Source organism: Fusarium oxysporum, chromosome III, assembly GCF_013085055.1.
Source record: "Fusarium oxysporum Fo47 chromosome III, complete sequence".
Lineage (NCBI taxonomy): Eukaryota > Fungi > Ascomycota > Sordariomycetes > Hypocreales > Nectriaceae > Fusarium > Fusarium oxysporum.
The window spans coordinates 5,064,412-5,084,424 of NC_072842.1; the positions used below are offsets into that span (position 1 = coordinate 5,064,412).

The window sequence follows — 20,013 nt, forward strand, 5'->3', positions numbered from 1 at the left end:
TGTGTTTGGGTACAGGGAGTGCTTCGGTTACAATATTGAGGTATATTGGTGGTTGTAGTGGTGTTGAAGAGTCATTTGGGAATATGAGGGGCTGTTGCCATTTACTAAGTCAACGTACGCTACACTTTTTTGGAAAAGATGTTTAAATAGGTTGTCTCCTCGAAATGACGTCAACTAACACTCTTAACTGTCACCTACTCGTGTCTATTGGATCAGGTTTCCACAGTACTGCCATCTTTTGCATGTAATGACGTCCTGTTGGTGTCATTCCAAATTGTACGTGTACGGGATTGCCATACCTGACGGAGCCGCTCTCGAGAATCGAGATCATCGAGCGTAGCGTTAGTGGACTTACGGATTTGTTCAAATAACACTGATTGACAGCTCAAGCACTTGCCACTTGGCTTCACGGATGCCAGTGAACTGCCAAATGGTGGCACCGTAGCATTGCTGCCGGGCGTGGAATTGAGTAGGGGGTGGGAGAGGAGGAACTGTGTCTGACCTCCTAGCCGATTGTATGAGGTACATCATTGGGGACTGATTTGTTAAGTCCATGGTGGTTATCTGGTCCCTCGGCTTCGATATGCGCAGCCAGAGACTCTCAGTGGTTTTGAGCACTACAACCATATATGCCGGCGAGAAGCTGCTAAAAAACTTCTGTGTAGTATATTTCATATTAGTACTAGCATCATCATTAGCCAGATCTGCTGACTCCTCGGCATAGATTTGTGGGCTTTGGGACTATCTCTGATCTTTGCGCTCTTCAGCAGAGTAGACGTTAACTATTTCCTCCTTATAATAGGGATCTGGCCTAATAATGATGAAGGTGGAATTATCTACTTCCTGAATAGAGATATTAAAGTTATTATAAGCAGGAATACCGTTTTCTTTAATCTCCTCAGTGTCAGATAATGAATCTTTTTCAGGCTCGAGTAGCTTGCTCTCTACTACTAAACTAACTGTATCTGATATTAGTTTGCCCTGGTGGTTTGCTGTAATATTATCCTTTCTGGCGGTTTTGGTAGTTTTATGTATGGTTTGCTTGCAGGAGGTGCTGATACACCGTAGCACTCTCCTGTTTTTTAGTGCACACAAATCGAACCTTCATTACTTCTCATACCACATAACTCCCTCAGAATCGTTTAATTGCGATCCTGTAAGTAGAAATAATTATTATCGAGTAATTGATATAAGTAGCTACAGAAACTAACCGCTTGGGTGATCAAAGTGCTTTATTCTGCGATATTGCAAGGAGGTCACTCATAGAAACCCTGCACCTGATAACAGACTGGTAAGACGACTAACCCTAGCCAAGCTGGGGGCGCTAGCTATGTTAGGAAATGTAATGCTTCACTGATAAAGTACACTATTCTATAATAGGAAATGTAACGCTTGATCGCAAGTCACTCTATCGCAATATACCATGATATACCGCGACAGCAATATTAATCCAAAAATAATAAAACTTGGTCTTTTATAATCTCTAGATAAGGAAACTATATTCCAGAGCCAAGTTCAACTAGATTATTGGGGGCAGCGTTGAAAACCTAAGCTGCAATTGCCTACTGGATTATAGCTGATAACGAGAAAAGCATCCTCAGCCTTACAGAAGAGCCTCATAGAAGCCCTCAATTAAATGCCTTTCTCGTCGCTGACACCTTGGCATATTTGCTGGAGGTGCAGCAACGCAACTGCAAATTTAATCATAGTGTAAAGCCAGAACAGACTGCGTGCTTAGGCCCTCTCCAAATCCCCCGCAGATAATCCCGAAACACATATCACAAACTCCACATGACCATCGCTCTGGGCACTCTCTGAGGCCCTTACCATCGCGCTTATGGTTCTCTACGAGTATTGGACTGTTTTCCTTTTGGGGCCCAAAGTCTGCCCCTAATAATACGTCCTTCTGTTCTCTCAAGTTTTACGCGACCTAAGCGTGAATAAAGGCTTGAATGGAGGCGCGTGGTTTCACTAGCGTTAGTCGGCGAGTCTAGACTAAGAGGACCCCTGGCTCTTCCCCCTGTGTTGTCTGACGCTATTGATTTTCAACTCTCAGCTGCAAGCCAATGCTAGCCTGATGCGGAAACGATCAGCACTACTTTAGACACCCACCAATTATGGAACGCTGTTTTAGTAATCGCCTGTTAAGTGGCGTCAAGATATCCATTTACACCGGGGGAAATACCAGCTTGTATAAGGATATTGCGAAAATATTACTGCGACTGAGCGGCGAAGTGGCGGAAAGGACGGAATTAGAGTCTTCAGGGCAGGTTGAGCCAAGAGGTCATTCCCCTCGTTCACTTTCTTCCTGTTACCAGACCGTAAACTCCGTTCAGTTAAGCATAAGCCTTAGCCTTCCAAGCCTCTCCCGCAAGATGATCGAATCAACTTCATCGTTCATAAAATCGTCGATACCCTTGTACCATAATGCGGTCAAATCAATTATCTTCAAATGCGCCGAGTTGCTTATGGGTATTTTTATCTTCAAGCTCTTCTCCTTAATTGCTGCCCGATCAAATCAATTCACATCATACCTTATGTTCACGGAAGATTACATTCAACGAACTCTCTACATTACATCTCGAGGTTTATCGCGTGCAGGATTGGTCGTACTTGCCTTTAGTCTCCTCAACATCGTCTTGGGACTTTATGGTACACTCCTCTGGGCGCTGGATTCCCCAGGTTATATCTTCCGAGCATCGAATGTGACAATCGCCGATTACCAACACCAGCGAAACGAGAATCCTAGCTATATTGTCCAGCTCTCTCTCGACTCCGGCCAACTGCAAGATGTGGAAAAGAAGATTCCACAAATTATTGGTGCTGACCTGTTCGTCCCAGGCCTCAACTACACACTCACTGGCCAAGTGACCAATAACGACCTGCCAGAGGTCGTGGCGCCTGCAAGAGAGAGAGGGGTTGGTGCGCGCATCTGGCTTGATAGTGATGGCTTGTCTGTGTCTCCAGATACTGGCTCCATGGTACCTCCTGACTCCGCCCTTGACGGCAAAACTTTCGAGCCTTGCTGGCTCTTTGATAACGGATCTGCCGCCTGGAATTGCACATTCAATAGTGTCTTCTCCACCAGCCTCATCGCAACTGCAGCCGGTAAACCCGAGATCCACTGGAACAATGCAACGGATACAGTTTTCGACTCGAGATACATGTTGCCCAACAGAGAGGATAACATCTGGTTCTCTCTGGGTGGAGGTGGTGGCTCAGCTCTCATGAACCAAGTCTTTACCATTACCAAAGGGAAGAGACGCCATACTTTTAGCCAGTCTACTTTCAAAGCCACCATGTTGACAACTGTTGGGACACCTTTTGCCAGGGAAGAAGTTACCGATCTTGTTCAACGAACCTGGAGTGCCAATGAGACTGAAAGAAAGAATCCGCTTGCCGGTCGGATTGTGGACAGTATGATGAATGCACAGGACCGAAAGGAAAGCTATCAATTCGGCGCCAATATAGCCGACAATGGTAATAAGTCTGCATTGCAGAGTAACTGGGGACTTTATACTGCGGAGTCTAATGGGACGACTATGTACTCTCTCATCAGTATCACCACCACGAATATCACCCTCATCAGGTCCGAGACCCTTTCTGACGCACCAAAGCCTTTTGAGAAATGTGAGAGATCGAACTTCCAGAATGAGGCTTTTGGTGGAAAGGTCACCCGCACTGATTGTGCTGGATCCAGACCTGCCAGGGGCAAACCTGGATTCTTTGGTCAAGTTGACACAGCAGCTGTCATGGTTGCTTACGGCCTTGGCAATGGACGGTCCAATATCAGTGCGCAGTCGCTTAACAACGATGTTTTGACATGGATTAGGAATAATTCCGAGTCTCTCGAATCTCTTCTCGTCGCAAGAGCATATACTGTCAGCATCGATCCGTCTCTTGTGCAGATCACTGTTGACAAGCTTACGGTGGCTATGTCTCGCCTCCAAGTTGTTCTGAGCTGTCTGGCCCTACTACTCGCCATCGTTCTCTGGCTGGGCCTCATGATCTTTGCAGATGCGCACTGGGCCAGCTCTCTCATGTCAAACTTGATCAACACAACATCAGAGCCAAGGAAGACCAAGCCTGGATATATTCTACGCACGCCTGATGTAACACTACAGTCTGGAGGCCAGAAGAAGAAGTTTCTGGCAGTGGATGGCAAGATGGTCACTTTATACAATCCGACTTCCATTCCAATGCAGCAACCTACAGCGAGTCCAGCACCATACATGGGGGACGCTAAGAACTACATGGAGGCGGGGGCTTGACCCAGACTTGCGTATTGTGATATCACGCGCTAAAGTGATATTCATATTCATATTCACATATTCGCAAAAGGTGTGCTAGAATATCACCCTAGCACTTTAGAACAATTGATATCACTATAGCACTTTAGCACCTATACTGTCAGACATCCGCGAATCAATCAGAATTAACATCAGAGTCTCCATCGCTGCCACTATCAAAACCCGTATCAGTAATTACACCCATACCGCCATGAACAGGCCACATTATGTTCACTATCGAATCGAACGGGCCTAAACGTTCGATCGAAATCGATCGATTCTGTCGAACGAGTGATATGGTTCCCTGAACTCCCACGGGGCTCGTTTTAGTGTCATTTCTTGAACGCGTCAGCCGACCACTGACGCTACCTGACGCGATCGAGCTTGATTTGGTGTCGAATGCCCAGGCTATGTAAATGTGCTAAGATGTGTTAGTGTATACATCTAAAGCGCCGAGACTTGCACGTGAGAATAGGTACCGTGCAACTGCCGCAATTATACTTCCCCGCATCTCATAGACGGCTGCTTTCTAAAAATCCAACGGTAATTTATTGAATGAGACCATTTCTCAATTCCTATGAGGACTATGTCCAGCGTAGAAGAGGTTAAAAAGCGAATACTTATTACTATGAAATGCGACTGGTGCTGTTAAGGGAGTACTTGCGCAAGTGTGGGGGAATATTTGAGAATCTGGTATCTTTCTAGCACTTAGGTATAGGGTATGCCCGTCTTGCAAAAGCTCCCACGAACTTCAATGCATGCTGATTTTCCGTAGATTAGAAGTAATGCAAATAAAAACTAGTACGTTTAGATATCTCCCATCAGGAGCTTTCTACCGGTGCTGTTCGCGTCTTCTCCCATGCCGTTGGCTGGTTCCGCTCCATGCAATCATACATCGCCGATGGCACCCCATGCGGCGGCGCACCCCAGCTCTCCATCTCAGCCCTATTAATCTCGATCTCGGCATAATGCGGATTATACTTCCTAAGCCACACAAGAGCCCTCTCAACGACTCGTCGCCTCACTGACAATAGGCCTGACAAGTCGCTCGGTGCTGGCTTCTCCGCACCCTGCCACGAGATATGGATCTCTTCTATGACTTGCATAAGCGGATAAGGAAGTACTTTCGTGGCCAGCTCCTGCACGTTATTCGGAAACACCGTAATGTGGCGCTTGATATGCTTCGGGTACTTTGCGGTCTGCCTCTGGCTGCTCGGGATGGCTGTACCTAGTGGCAAACCTATAACACGAATTCATCGCGATGAGCTTCTCCTCAACCGATGTGAGGTTCTTGAGCTCATTGGGAAACATGTGTTGGCACTAATACGTCTGTGAAGCTGAGCCGCGGGCGACAGGGCACCTCGCCTCAAACCACGTACACACTCCACACAGCCCGAGATCGCCTCACCTACGGGCAAGCATCTATGACATGAAAATGGCGAGCGAGAGCCCTTTTCGACGCAGCTTAACACCTATTCGTTCCATATTATCTCTCTTAACTCACTTTTTGTGCGCTTGCGGTAGCACAACGTGCAAGTCCAAATTGGTAACGCGTTCGCATCGTGGAACGCTCTATAGAAGCCTTGCACGGTCGACACCTTTCTCTCGTGCGGTATTGGCGCATACCACGTCTGCTCGTTGGACAACCTTTCTTTTACGGCAAACTCTTCCGCTAAGAAGGTCAACACACTGGCGAGGTCCTCAGCTTGAAGATCTCGTCTTCTCTGTCCCCGCATTCCGGCTCGAATCTGTTTTCTCAGAGGCTGGTCTCCGCCAGGGTGACCGGTCCTTATTCCCTGCTACCCGAGCTGCCTCGGATCCGTGGCATCGTCTCTCCGTGGCTGATCTGCTTCTTCACAAGCAGTCTGATGTGGTAGCCTTGGCGACGACCATCCGACTAAATGCGCATCTCCTTCTATACCCTCTTTCTCTCTAGGTTGGATATGCCGCGTGGGGCGCTGGTGTATATCTTCAGTCTGAAGCATTATCCTAGTTACTGGTCTTCCCCTCGGCGCTTTCGTTGAATAACCGCAGCCATACCATCTCCATCTTTACCTCCTCGTCGACTCTCCTTGGGCAAAACGTGCCGATAAAACAGCACAGGCTCGGCAACTGCTACCCGAGATGAATCACCCACCACCCTTGGCTGCAGACTCTGTCTGCTCAGCGAAGCGTCCGCTGGCCCGGCCGCAGCATCATGTTGTACGCGGGTTAACACTGGATACTGTCCCGAACCTCCTGTATTGGAGGCACCGCTTGTGTCTGGTCTTCTCTTTAGCAGCCGACCGCCTTGCTGACGCCGCTTGGGCAGTAACCGCGCAATGGCTTCTGCTTGCTCCCTTTGAGAGATCTCTTCGACGGATGACTGTTTGGGTTAGATAGGTCGAAACATAGGGTTTGCTTTTGCGAGACTGTCATATCTCGATGGCGATCTTGGCTTATCGTCCCGCGTATTATAGTTCCCCTCAGTACCACCTCCTACCACATCAAGGCCCGCTCCTGCCGTGGGTACTTTGCCCTCTCTGCCTAACATGCGCACCTCACGGCCAGGATTCTCTGCCATGCTGCCGCTGCCTCAAAGTCGGGAACTCCACGCTACTTCAATTAAACAATCCCGCTTGTCGACAACGCTGCTCCTTGGATACGGGCCACTTCCCACCGAGACTGCCCCCTAGCCGCGGTCGTCGTTTTTACATCCTATTTTCCTGCAGTACCCAAATAGCCACTAATAATCCTTTGCAACCCCATTGCCCTGCCTCTATGCGTCCATTGTCACAGTCTTGGCCCGTCCATGCAAGCATTTCGTCACTGCAACTTCGTCAAAAGCGGCCATTTCAATAATGTACTCTCCACCGCGTCCCTCCGTGATTTTGGGGAGGATGGTCGCAGGAGCTGTGTGTTTATCGTTTCGCGCAATACATAGCTCCTGTTAAGATCACGGAGCTCGGGAGCCATTACATCACTCACCGTCTCAACGCGGAACAGTCCGGTATCGAACGGATATCCTTTAGGATATAGAACAGCCTGGCTTACCACTCTTTCTGGCGGAAACGAGGAGTCATTCCTCACCCAAATCACTGAGGGACCTTCTGCCCAGTCGTTAGTTAACCATATAGACGTGCCGCGCGACAGCTGCCGTTTAATCCCCCACTTATAGCCACATCAGTTATTCAATCTTTGTAGAATATATTATGTCTTCCTCTTCGCCCGTCGCCCATGCTTCGCCCCACCTTCGAAAGCCGCTCGACACCCAAAGGGGAACTGGCGGTGATATGTCTATGATGTTCTTCGCCTAACCAGACTGTCCCTCCAGATTTGCTCACTAGGATCAGCATCGCATCAAGGGCCTCAATGCCGAAACGCTCGCCCGTATCTTTTGGCCTCCCCCTTCGTGGTTGCTGGCTGCGGAATATGCGCCCTTGCAGTCCGACGTTGACGACTCGTCAACATCCATCTTCTTCAGTCTCAATTTCTCGATTTACAAATAACCTATTGTTGCCTCAGAATGGACCAAAGAGTGGTTCTTCATGAATGGCCGCGTCCACCCGTACGCACTTGTGTGGGAGGTTGAGCAGCATAATGGTTTAGAATCGGATGTAGGCTGCACCCTTCTCTACACGATGCCTGCCCTCATCGTCCGTGATCAAGACTATTAGCCGTAGGTCATAACGCACCCCCCCCCCCCCAATATGCACATCCTCGAACGAACTCGTCTGAAATATGCCTAAAGCGTGCTTCCCAGGCTCTTCGCCTCTATGGACAGCTTCCCCTGTGTCCTGCCTATCGTTTCCTTCGCTGGCCCCGTCAACGGCCCTGGTCACTCCTTGCTGCGATAGGACCTCCTCCTAGGTCTAGATGCCACCTAACTGAAGTGCTGCGGCTTTATCTAGCTTTCTACTTATCTTAGTCCTGGGAACCCTGATAAGCCTCTATTTAGAGGCTTCTACCCTTTCTAGGTCTTTATTATCTTTCCTATTTATATAAATCCCTAGGCTATCCTATATAAGAGAATAACTAAGAGGCGAGATTCCTAGTTCTAGCCTAATGTCTAATTTCACCTGCATATAGAAAATCGCTAGCCTGCTTAATTATCGCATGATGGTTTATCCGCTAGGGTTCTAAAGAGACTATTGCTTTATTACAATTCCTGATTCCTAGACTTTTCTTAATAGGACCACCACCCTTATAACTTAACCAGTCTTGCCTCTCTTAGTGCAATTAAAACAGTAAGCATCCTTAGCTACCTCTGCTTTCTAGGATATAGGCGCTGCCTGCTATTCACTGGCTATACCTAGCCCTCTTCTACTAAGTCCTCTAACTTTATCCTTAGGCTAGCCTAATATATTACTGCTAAAGCGGTATTATCCTAACTATGCCTAGATACTAATAAAGAGGCAGTATATACTGCAGCTAGCCCTAGCCCTTTCCTCTATGCCTAATAGTTGCAGTATTATTAGTTAACCTTTTCCTGCCTTAGCCTTAATATCTTCCTTTAGTAAGCTAAATACTATTAGGTAGGGTCTTACCTTAGTAAACCTTCTAATACCTGCCTTTAATTTAATTATTACTTTACTATTAGACTTACTAAACTAGCTATATTAAAACCACTAACTTACTAAAAGAATTCTAGAAAAGGAATATAATTATATAAATAATAATTAGCTATAATATTCTTAGGTAGAAAATAAACTAAGATTAAATTAGCCTATTATCTAGCTATAAAATAGAAAATACTACTTTAACTCCAGAGACGTAAAACCTATCTGCCTCTGATCTTGAAACTTTCATCCCTCAAGGCTTTATGCGCAAGCCGAGACCGGCTTGTCTCTCCTGTCCAGAAGGATAGACTTACTTGGGGTGGTTCCAAGCTGGTCCCTGTTGGCGTCACAAATGGATAATTGCACTGGCTTCCATTGGCTCACAAGAGAATGATAGGGATACCGCATGTAAACAGGCTCTGGTTGGCTACTGCTAGATAGGGGAAAGAACCCAGTTTACCAGCGACCTACCCTGTACGAGCTTGTTGTTCGACTTTTCAGCCGATATAGATCGCCTTGGATAGATAAGATCCATTTCCTTGATGGGATTTAATTCAGAAAACCTTTGTCTATTATCTGGTATTTCTTTACTCTCTGCATTGCTGTGGTCGAGATTTAGTACGTCAAAACGTCCTTTCTGAGTCTTTCGTAACGCACATGTGAATACGGACCCCTCAATCTAGCATAGATAAACCCATATTCGGGCCTCTGGCAAGTCTCCTTATCATCGCTTCCTCAGTAGCAACCCTCGGCCTGGAAACCCTCAGAGTCCGTTGATCCTGCGCCCAGTCCTCCATAATTTTATGGCTAGTCACAAAGAAAATAATCGCATTCCAGACACCTTGGAGTGGTAGAAGGGACACAGTCGCAATTTGGTACGGGAATGAGGAGTACCCGTACTTGAAGCTATGAAAGCGGTTAATGGTTGCTGGCGTCCACGAGACCACGACGCTGAAAGTGAAGAGTAATGTGGCGCGTAGATATACCCTCTTTACAGGGTCCTCAAGACGGTATTTTGATAATACCCTCCTGGTTACCATTATGGTGTGATGTACTCGGCGTTTTCGTGGAGTCGAATGACGAGGTTTGTTCGAAGTGATTGTCGGTAGGCAGTAATCCGCTGTCTCGTGTATTGAGGCTTCCAGAACTCCTAACGTAGGTCGCGTGTGTAACGGCACAGGCAACGAAACATAGGGAACGGGCGCGAGGGTGACAAAATCTTCCGCGATAAGCACTGGATATGCAGCGTTCTCGGCGTTACGCATGGCAGTCTTCGTTGAGTCCTGAGCTGTGTCAACAGACGTAATCAAGTTAAGGGTGACTAGATAAACTACTATTGAATTCGACAGATGCCGGATTCGATTCCTTGAGTGGAAGATGCGGTAGCCAACAATGAAATTCAGGACGACCGAACCAACGATACAAGGCCATACGAAGATATATGAAGAAAAGACGCGAACGTTTGGCCAATTATCACTAACACTGCACCAAACCTATTCACTAGTTAATTTGAAGCTTTCAGTTTACAAACAAGAAAAAGCCACTTACGTATGCTTGGCCATAAATAGGTCCACGAGCTGGTGTTGAAATAAAAAGCAGCGTAAAAGCGATGATAAATGGCCCTCCAAAACAGACAAGACAGTATTGCAACGCGTGGAACGTATGGGGGTTTGTACGGCCCAGGACAACGAGGAGAGTGTTGAGGGACAGCCCAAAAGCCCACCACGGATCGGACTGCCCGAACCTATGGAATGTGTCAGTATCGCTGATCTCAAGTGCAACTTCAGGAGACTGTGCAACGACAAAGGCCTCACATTTGAAGTAGAAACGCCTGCGCTTTACAGAGCGCAGAGTCTTCCCCAGCCGCGAGTCCATCCCTCGCAATGATGCAAGCGATGCTCGAGCCGAGGTTGGCGATACTCGCCATGACAATGAAGGTATTCCGAGGGTTCCGCAGTCGCGCCACGAGGCCGTACGTAATAAAGATGAGAAACACAGCGACAAGACTCATGCAGCCCTCAATTCGCTCCACAAGTGCAAGCGCATGGGCCTGACTCGGCGTCGGTGTCATTGTCGTCAACTTATGTTGGTCCTGAACAGCAGACATTAGCTACAGCGGCGCACGATATACGTGTGGGGAGGGAAATGGGTAAATCCATGGACGATTGTTAAGGTCAGTTTAGCCGTAGTCGTCAGTGCGGTAGAAAATAGATGTGATGTCAGAAGAACGGGTCACGATGACAGTATCCTCATTTTTCCGTGGCGTACGTAGAAAGTGAAGAGGAGGGCCGATATGCTCACTCTCATGGTTGATTGGTTGATCAGACAAGATGTAACAGCCATCGACGGTGCCTCAGTGGCGGTTTGGCTTGCACACTGTCCGCTACGCCATATCCAACCGTGACAAGACCGAAAATTGAGGACTCTTTACTGTAAACAACTCCTTGAAGGAGCATGGTGGCAATTAGACTTAGTTCATATTCGCTTCCGTTTCTTGAGCTGTCCGAAGCCTCGAAGAGGTCACGACAAGTAGCTGTAGCCAATTAAAAGGCGTCAAATTAAAGGCACATTTAGTCTCACTTAAATAAGGTGATGATAGAAGTCCCTATAATGCCTGTTGTTACAAATCGTTACACCATAGATCCAGCAGCCCATCAGTTCTGCTTCCGTGGCCCCAGCTTCTTCTTCCTCTCGTTGTTAATGGCCTTACTCGAACATGTAAACGGGAAACGCACTGTGTTTCGCCTTTCTGTCCAATCACCACCTTTGTTTGTGTCGGCTGGCAGCCGACGATAAAAATTATGAGAAATTTAGTGGCGCTTGCATGACATGGACTAGCCGACCTATTAGCATTCTAGGCGCTATAATAGTCATAGTAAGCTTAATATGGATAAAGACATAAAGGAGATATTTATAACTTAATTAATACTAGTAGTAATAAATAAGCTTATAAGGCTAGTTACTTTATATTATAGTTATTTTAAAATTATTATCTTTATTAATTATTAACTAATAGGGTAAATATATATAAATTTATTAATTACAACTAATAAGAATATATTTTTAATTTATAATATATAGTAATAGCTATTATATATATAATACGTAAACATAATAAAAATCTTAACCTTCTTAAGATAAATTATATTAAAACTATAATAAACTATCTAATTAATTAAAATTAACTACTATACTTATCTCTAGAGGCCTTAATTCCTTCCTAATAGGTTCTTATATTGAATTCAAGTGCCATAGAACACGGTTTCTTATAGTGTTGGTATCTAAAAAATAACAAGGTTGCATTTATTAGCTTTTAAATTATACCAATCGAAACCTATGGAACGCTGTAGGGATGGTAGGAAAGGAGGTTGACGCTAAGAACAATGAAATTATATACTTAGAGCTCGATATTGCTTATCTCCAGGAGAAGCTGGTAGTGGAGGGGCAAACAGTGCGAAAGAAAAGTAAAATTGGCCCCAGCAAGGCTTTGCCTCAAATGCCAGCTCATAAGGGCTCGTGATGACACTAAGAAATATGGCGCGAAACCGAAGAAGCCTACTGCCCGCAAATCTTAACGCAAAAGAAGAAAAAAGTTATTAGAGATTTAATCATAGCATTTCTAAAACAGATTTCAATTGATTGGGATTCAGTAACAGTGTTCGTTGAGAAATCGATAAGTGTTGCTGATCGTACAGTCAGAAGTGATGCGGCGAGGATACGCGAAGCTCCGGCGGATTATGTTAATTTCCGCCGAAAGAGAACAGAACTTCAATCAATTTGATTATGTCAACTGCTCTCCTCTGAGGTCGTGTAGCCTGGAGGCAATGTGTTGCCAGAATGACGACGGAACCTCAACGGGGATCGGAGGGCGGTCTGATAAGTTGGTACCCGATTTAACTCGTCCATTTCATCTGAATCCATATCCTACATCATTATCGATCCTCCCACTTTCAGTGAAAGAGGAAACGCCTGTCGTTTGTGGAAGTACCTCTTACGGCATATTTGGCGGGGGAAATGACATGCCGTCGACAAGGGGTCGGTGGGGAGTCAAGTGAAAGAGGATGTCAGTGAAGGCGATGAAGTTGATTGGCCAGAAAAAAGGCCCACCAAAAGAAGCAGAGGAAGTTGCCAGACCAGCTGTGAGCGGGGGAAGGAAAGAGAAAAGAAAGTTTACAAGGAGACTATTGTTGAACAGGTGCTGGGGCCTCACGTGCAAGCAGGGATACTTTAAGATTACAGCCGAAATGGTAAAACCTCTAAGGGGTAAATTTCAACAGAACACAACATGAATAGACCAATTTCACATCAATGAACCGAATACACGTAATGTCTAACAACTATAAGGAGATTAAGAGAAGCAAAACTAGAGTAACTTAAATAAATAAACATAACTAAATAAAATCAGCCCCTAGATAGACGTTCTAGTTAGTTGATGCGGAGACATTGCATAATCAAATTATTACGTGGTGTAAGGAGTACGGTTCGTCGTTCTTAGGCTGACCTGCGCGATTATAAGCGACTAACCTCTAGTTCAAGGATTCATACTTCTGGACTACACGAGTCATCCAGATCTCCGAGTCTAATTCTTCTTTGTGTGTTCTCACGGTCCAGCAAGTCCGTGCGGCACGAGCCAAAGAGTTTGCGGCGTATATCATTATTCCGACACGCTGAGTAGCTGCTGAACTTCCCTCCCATCACCAAATTTTGCCTTCAGAATTGAGATACAATCTTCAGAAGATCGCCCGTGACACCCATTGCAGCAACGTCTCCGCCAGCCCCTGCACCTTGGATGGTAAGAGGCAGAGCTCCGTAATGTTTTGTATAAAAACTGATAACATTATCGCTTCCTTTCAAACCAGCGATAGGATGCGATCGATCGAACCATTTTAAGCCTACGCTGACCTGCTTAGTAGTCAGGTCAACACTTCCCACAAAGCGAACTACTTTATTCTCTTTGCTCGCTGCACTTCTTTCTTCGTCCATGCGGCTATCGAACTCTGGATGTCTGTCGAGAAACTCGGCACTGCTGGCGACATTTTGTAATTCTGCAGGTATTAGGCTCTGTACTGGGAATGAGGTGGTTGATTCAATAGGCAAGCCGGCTAACCGGCCGAGGATCGTGAGCTTCCGAGCCACATCCATACCATTCAAGTCATCGCGAGGATCCGGCTCTGTATACCCAAGTTCCTTGGCCTTTTTGATCTCGGTTGACCATTTTCCACCCTCTCCTTTGAGAGGTGCGAAGGAGTTGAACAGGTAGGACAGTGTGCCGCTAAATACTCCTTCAATGCGGGTAACTCGATCGCCAGTTTGAATTAAGTCGTGCAGCGTCGAGATGATGGGCATTCCGGCTCCAACTGAAGATTCATGGTAGACAAACGAACCCGCGGAATCAGCAGCAGAAAATATGTCTTGTCAAAGCTTATAGCTCTCCGAAAACGCTTTCTTGTTCGGAGTCACGATGCTGATTCCACTCCTCAGGAACAGCGGATAGGCTGAGGCAATGGCTTGTGACCTCGTGTTGTCGGCAACAATCACTTTTCTTGGAGAAGCAGATAGGTACCCGACGATCTGGGGGATTTGAGGTGGCTCGAAACCAGTTGACTCCAAGGTCTCAAGGGCAGTGTCAAATTCGATGGGCGAGTAGTCTCGGTGACAGAGCCCCTTGTCGATGATGGCGACATAACAGAGACGAAGATGGAGAGAGGGACGGTGCTTGGTCAGGTATGCGAACTGTTCAAGAAATTTCTATCCAACACCGCCGGCACCTAGGTACGTGACTCTATCAGTAACTCCTGGAGGCGTTGGGGAAAAGAAGAGAACGGGCTCCAGAACACGCAATATCAGCAAGTTTTCGCTTACCAATAATGGCAACATAGATCTCCTTGTCGAGGCCCGGCATTTGAGGAAGCTATAATTAGGCGAGAGGGATGAATGCAAGCTGGTCGGTCTGAGGACTATTTCACGTTGTTGAGTGTTGTAGGTTGTTGAATGAGATTATGGAGGGGAAGAGGGTTACCTTTTGTAGTTTTATATATTGAAAGTGCGAGATTTTAGTGTGAGCAACGATGAGCGTTTAAAGGGATAGGAGTAAGCATGCGACCAAGTGTTGACATTGGCATGTCTGAGTAATGGTCATGTTTTCTGGCTGGATGTAGAGGCTAGCTTAGTCACCATGTGCTCTGTCATCAGCACGACCACCCCAAGCTGACACAGACTTTTCTTTGTAATATATCCAGTAGCAAGCCAGTACGCCTTTGCCTGGTTAGAGCCCAAATAGAATGTCCGGTTAGATCTCATGTATTTAAGGCCGCATTTGCCTCGAGGACTTCAGCGCTTAACAAGACCATAGGCTTATCGGTAATAGTTTTCTGCTATCCACACTATCATTATGTCGAGTCTACCCTTCAAGGTTTCTATCCAAGTCTTCCTGGCCATTCCTGAATCGATGACTGACAAACACGTACAGTTGAACGACCCGACCATCATGCACGAGGCCTCGTTGTTGAATGGTGAATGGGTGCAATCCCAATCCGGCAACCGCCTTGATGTTGAGGGCAGGCTGGCTTCTATCAACAGCTGACACTGAAGGTTTACGATTGCTAAAATGAATATGTTTTATTATGCAGATCCTGGGTCCGCTCAAATCTGGGCGTCTTGTCCCGCAAACGAAGTCGCAGATGTTGATCAATACGTCGAAACATTTCATGCAGCTTTCGAAAAGTACCGGCGTGTCAACCCGCGCGAGCGAGCAAAGATCCTTCTGAAGTGGCATGAGCTTGTCACGAACGCCCGTGAAGACATCGCCAAGATCGTGGTCTACGAAACTGGAAACCCTATGCTCGAAGCTGTTGACGAAGTCGACTATGCCCTTGGTTTCGCTTGGTGGTTTGCTGGAGAAGCTGAACGCATTCGTGGCTCTATTGCCCAGGCATCTATATAGAACCGCCGAACCTTTGTTATCAAGCAGCTGATCGGCGTGAGCGTTACTCTTGTTCCCTGAAATTTCCCCGTCGCAATGATCATTCGAAAGGTCGCTGCAGCTTTAGCGGCCAGGTGTAGCATAAATATTAAGCCCTCTCCAGAGACTCCGCTAAGTGTCATGGCTCTAGCAGATCTAGCCCTTCGTGCAAGGTTGCCAGCGGGCGTTCTAAACGTCATCTCTACAGACAACGCGAACACTCCACTGGTCAGCGAAAGGCTTTGTAAGCATCCGCTAGTGCGCAAGGTGACCTTCACTGGTAGCACAACGGTTGGAAGCATTGTAGCAAGGCATTGCAGCGATGGGCTGAAAAAGGTCACCATGGAGTTAGGCGGTAACTGTCCTTTGATTATCTTTGATGATGGCGACTTAGACCAGGCTGTCGCTGCCCTTATGATCCTGAAGTGGCGCACAGCTGGCCAAGCCTGCACTCATGCTAACCGCGTTTATATGCAGAGCGGTGTGGATGACAAGTTTGCCCAGATGATGCTGGAAAGTACTCAGAAGATCCGCGTGGGTCATGGGGCAGAACGCGGAACAACCATGGGTCCCTTGACGACAAGCCGTGGCGTGCAAAAGATAAAACAGCATGTCGCAGACGCAGTGAGCAAGGGAGAACAAATTCTTTGCGGCGGTAAACAGCTAGACCACTGGAAAGGCTTCTTTTTCGAACCAACCATCATCTCCAACATGTCGGCAGATATGGTGTCATCAAGAGAAGAGAAGAAATCTTTGGACCTCTGCTAGGCCTATATAAGTTCGAGACCGAAGAGGAAGTTGTTAAGAAGGCAAACGACACGCCGATGGGCCTCGCGGCATACTTCTTTACTAGGGACGTTAGCCAAACGTGGAGACTCTTAGAAGGCCTCGAAGCTGGCATGATCGGCATGAACACAGGTAAAGAAGATTTTATACCTTCCACTCACTATTTTAAAGTCACAGCTAACCTTTTGGGACAAAGGCAATGCATCGTGTGCTGAGTCTCCTTTCGGAGGAATGAAAATGTTGGGATATGGCAAAGAGGCTGGAAAGGATGTTGCGATCGAGGAGTATTTGGTCCAGAAGACGGGGACCCTAACTGTGGAGGATACCAAGTGTGATGAAGCGGAAACTATATAAATCTCATTCGAGGGTTTATACGGAGTAGTGGCAATGGTATCAGGACGTATAACTGAGCAATAGAAGGGTTGTCACGTCAAGCAATACCAAGATGGTAGTCTCCAGCAGCTTAGCTGCGCGGATAGCTGAAGAGCTGTAGACTATTCTAAGGGACGCGAAAATGCTTCTATACGCAGTATGTAATTGAAGACTCATCGCGCTTTGCACCACAGTGGGCGATTGTGGCTCTGGTGAGCCAAGCTGCCAAGAACTGAGCGTTAGCATCATTAGCATTGATCAGCATGAATTGAGTTATCTACTTTGTGTCTTCCTCCTTGCGATTGTTTTTATCCATTGGTCCATTGCTCGCCAATTGCTCCCAGCGGAGAAGAAATGATTACGTCTTATCTATTATAAGGAGCAAAATTGCCTTCCTCTCTAAAACACATGAATTTTCTGAGCAGAAGCCATCAGTATAAGATAGTACATTCGGTAAGCTAGATTTGGCCTTCCATTATTTGAAAAAGTCTTATTATTATATCTAATAAGTATTATCAGGTAGCTATGCATTAAAGGCAATATCGTACAGTAGTAGCACTCTATGCATGTGCCCAGTCTTTCAGAGTGACTACTAGAAGATGAAGCCGATTTCGCTCTTCATTATACAGCTGCTTGCTTATCTTAAGACTACAGATTAACTTACTATCGAGGTAAAAGCTATCACGGGCGGATGTCATTACCGCCCTTAGCCGTGGAATGCCGTTTTGTTCCCATCAGCTTCGACGTCTCTTGAAGTCAAAGGGCGTTGACAAGTACAGGGCGTTGACAAGTACAGGGCGTAAGAGTTCACCAATCAGGCTTGTAAAAGATGACATTAAATCCACTTGTATGTGAGCACTAGCTTGTACGTAACCGCCCACGACGTGGAGCTCGATAGAAGCATCGGCTAACGCATCTAACGCTACTCAGCTAACGGTCAACCGATACACGTAATATATTCCTGACTCAATTGATCGAATTGACGATGACGATTCCGTATTCTTCTCTTGTTTTCTTGTTTCCCCTTTTTGGTAACCAGACATGGTTAGGTATAAATTTCCATCCCTCATTCTGATGCTGTTTCTATCACAGTGTCATCTGACTGTCGATCACGTCTAGCGACTTCCAATACAACTAGATTATTTGTACTTCGTTTCTCTGCGAAATCCTCCCCGTTTCTAGTCCCCTTCATCACCAATATGGCATCTGACGAAAGTAACAATCAGCCTGCCAACTTCGTGTTGACAGCTCAGGCGCTACGAAAGGCATTGCCGAACATGGCAATGGCCACAAAGGCCATCCATGCAGATGACTTTGCTAGCCCTCACCGTGCTATCGCCCCTGGGATGCATGTAGCTGTCAACTACAGGTATGCGCGAGATTCTGATAAACTTGTTCCAATGGAAAATGAAGACGTATGAGCTCTAGGTACCCTGTTTGCGCAAATAACTGGTCCGGCTGCAGCCAAACGCTCCCTACGACTCACATGTTTATTCGCGATACTCGGCGCCTAACTCGACTCGTTTCGAAGCTATATTGCGTAACCTCTTTGATGGAGAGGTCATTTCCTATTCCACCGGTCTCTCCGCCTTCCTGGCGATGGTGATCCTGCTAAATCCGAAGCGCATCTTCATTGGCGACGGTTATCACGGCGTACATGGAGTCATCGATGTTGTGGCCAAACTGTCGGGTGTTCAGAAGCTGACACTGGACGATCTCGACCAACTAGGCCGCGGCGATATCCTACATGTTGAGACGCCGCTTAACCCTACGGGTGAGGCGCGCAATCTTGCCTACTATAGCAGCAAGGCTCGCCAGGCCGGAGCCTACCTGACCGTTGACTCCACCTTTGCTCCTCCTCCTCTGCAAAACCCCCTGCATCTAGGCACCGATATCGTCATACATAGCGGCACAAAGTACATTGGGGGCCACTCCGACATGCTGTGCGGCATCCTGGTGGTGCATCCTGAACGCGTTAAACAGGGCTGGATGAAGACACTTAATGAGGAGCGCCGAGTCATAGGAAACGTAATGGGCAGCTTCGAAGGGTGGCTTGGCACCCAATCCCTTCGTACCATGCACCTGCGCGTCACTCGACAGTCCCAGGCGGCTGAAAAGCTCGTTGCATGGCTTCAGGAACAACGACAGCTGCCGAACAGTGTGGTCGAGAAGTTAGTCGATAGGCTGCAACATGCTTCGCTTCAGCATGGGGACTTGCAAGATGGATGGCTAAGAAGCCAGATGCCCAGTGGCTTTGGTCCTGTATTTAGCCTCTGGCTGAATAGGCCAGAGCATGCGAGACGGCTCCCAGGCAGACTATATGTATTTCAGCATGCAACAAGCCTGGGCGGCGTGGAGAGCTTGATGGAATGGCGAGCAATGACCGACAGTGGCTGCGACGAACGGTTGCTTAGGGTTAGCTGCGGCGTGGAGGATATCGAGGATATGAAGGCGGATATACTGCAGGGACTTGAGTCGCTATTCCGGGATTTTCCTTGAATGATTCTTTTTGGACATGGGAATCAAATTCAACTTAAGAAACATATCTCATATTTTCTATCTTGTGACACTGGTACTGGAACAAGGTGACTACCTTGATGGGGCTTAATAGGGCTGCGTGGGCTCCTAAGGCAAGGTTAGTGGGAGTATGGATTCCCAGATCAGATTCATCTGGGGCAAAGGCGGGCTGGTCGTGGCCGATGCCATCGCTGCCTATGACATGGGCCCAAAAGAGTTCCTTATTTTGCTCCCCGGGCTTTCACTTGCTTCGCCTCGGTGCCGGAAATTCGACACCGAGTATCCTTTTGGAGGACGAGGATAGAAGGGATTCAATTTTTAGGACAGACGCATGTCCCAGTTTGGTTCCTAACCCTAGAAGTGGGAACTCCTCTCCCAAATTGACTATTGGGCTACGAAGGCACACAGTGACTAACCCCGCTTACTTACGTGATAACCCACTTACTTAATACTATGAAACCCTGTGATGTTCCCCAGTTTAAATAAACTCTTCCCAGTACACCTTCTTGTGTCTGTATCAGGCTTGCACACACTCTACATACTTAGTAAC

The 20,013-nt window shown here is 46.9% G+C and overlaps 6 protein-coding genes across 6 annotated transcripts; 3 read left to right on the forward strand and 3 right to left on the reverse strand.

Annotated features, from left to right (window-relative positions):
- Positions 1–2,375: 2,375 nt before the first annotated feature.
- FOBCDRAFT_129644 (uncharacterized protein) lies at positions 2,376–4,271 on the forward strand (the record flags this gene model as incomplete). The annotated part of the gene is made up of 1 exon (XM_031193788.2): positions 2,376–4,271. One exon carries the CDS (start codon positions 2,376–2,378, stop codon positions 4,269–4,271), a length of 1,896 nt encoding a protein of 631 aa, XP_031030409.2.
- An 839-nt stretch (positions 4,272–5,110) lies between these two features.
- FOBCDRAFT_199473 (uncharacterized protein) lies at positions 5,111–6,852 on the reverse strand (the record flags this gene model as incomplete). Its single annotated transcript, XM_054704041.2, has 4 exons — positions 5,111–5,529; positions 5,794–5,961; positions 6,345–6,654; positions 6,772–6,852. 4 exons carry the CDS (start codon positions 6,850–6,852, stop codon positions 5,111–5,113), a joined length of 978 nt encoding a protein of 325 aa, XP_054560016.2.
- A 2,649-nt stretch (positions 6,853–9,501) lies between these two features.
- FOBCDRAFT_238458 (G-protein coupled receptor) lies at positions 9,502–10,898 on the reverse strand (the record flags this gene model as incomplete). The annotated part of the gene is made up of 3 exons (XM_054704042.1): positions 9,502–10,320; positions 10,376–10,571; positions 10,642–10,898. The coding sequence occupies 3 exons, from the start codon at positions 10,896–10,898 to the stop codon at positions 9,502–9,504; spliced, it is 1,272 nt and encodes a 423-aa protein (XP_054560017.1).
- A 2,639-nt stretch (positions 10,899–13,537) lies between these two features.
- FOBCDRAFT_238459 (homoserine dehydrogenase-domain-containing protein) lies at positions 13,538–14,704 on the reverse strand (the record flags this gene model as incomplete). The annotated part of the gene is made up of 3 exons (XM_054704043.2): positions 13,538–14,238; positions 14,302–14,575; positions 14,690–14,704. The coding sequence occupies 3 exons, from the start codon at positions 14,702–14,704 to the stop codon at positions 13,538–13,540; spliced, it is 990 nt and encodes a 329-aa protein (XP_054560018.2).
- A 610-nt stretch (positions 14,705–15,314) lies between these two features.
- FOBCDRAFT_238460 (Aldehyde/histidinol dehydrogenase) lies at positions 15,315–16,928 on the forward strand (the record flags this gene model as incomplete). Its single annotated transcript, XM_059610215.1, has 5 exons — positions 15,315–15,384; positions 15,457–15,741; positions 15,871–16,501; positions 16,531–16,706; positions 16,771–16,928. 5 exons carry the CDS (start codon positions 15,315–15,317, stop codon positions 16,926–16,928), a joined length of 1,320 nt encoding a protein of 439 aa, XP_059467028.1.
- Positions 16,929–18,145: 1,217 nt separating this feature from the next.
- FOBCDRAFT_128993 (cystathionine beta-lyase) lies at positions 18,146–19,445 on the forward strand (the record flags this gene model as incomplete). Its single annotated transcript, XM_054704046.1, has 2 exons — positions 18,146–18,361; positions 18,411–19,445. 2 exons carry the CDS (start codon positions 18,146–18,148, stop codon positions 19,443–19,445), a joined length of 1,251 nt encoding a protein of 416 aa, XP_054560021.1.
- Between the last annotated feature and the right edge of the window lie 568 nt (positions 19,446–20,013).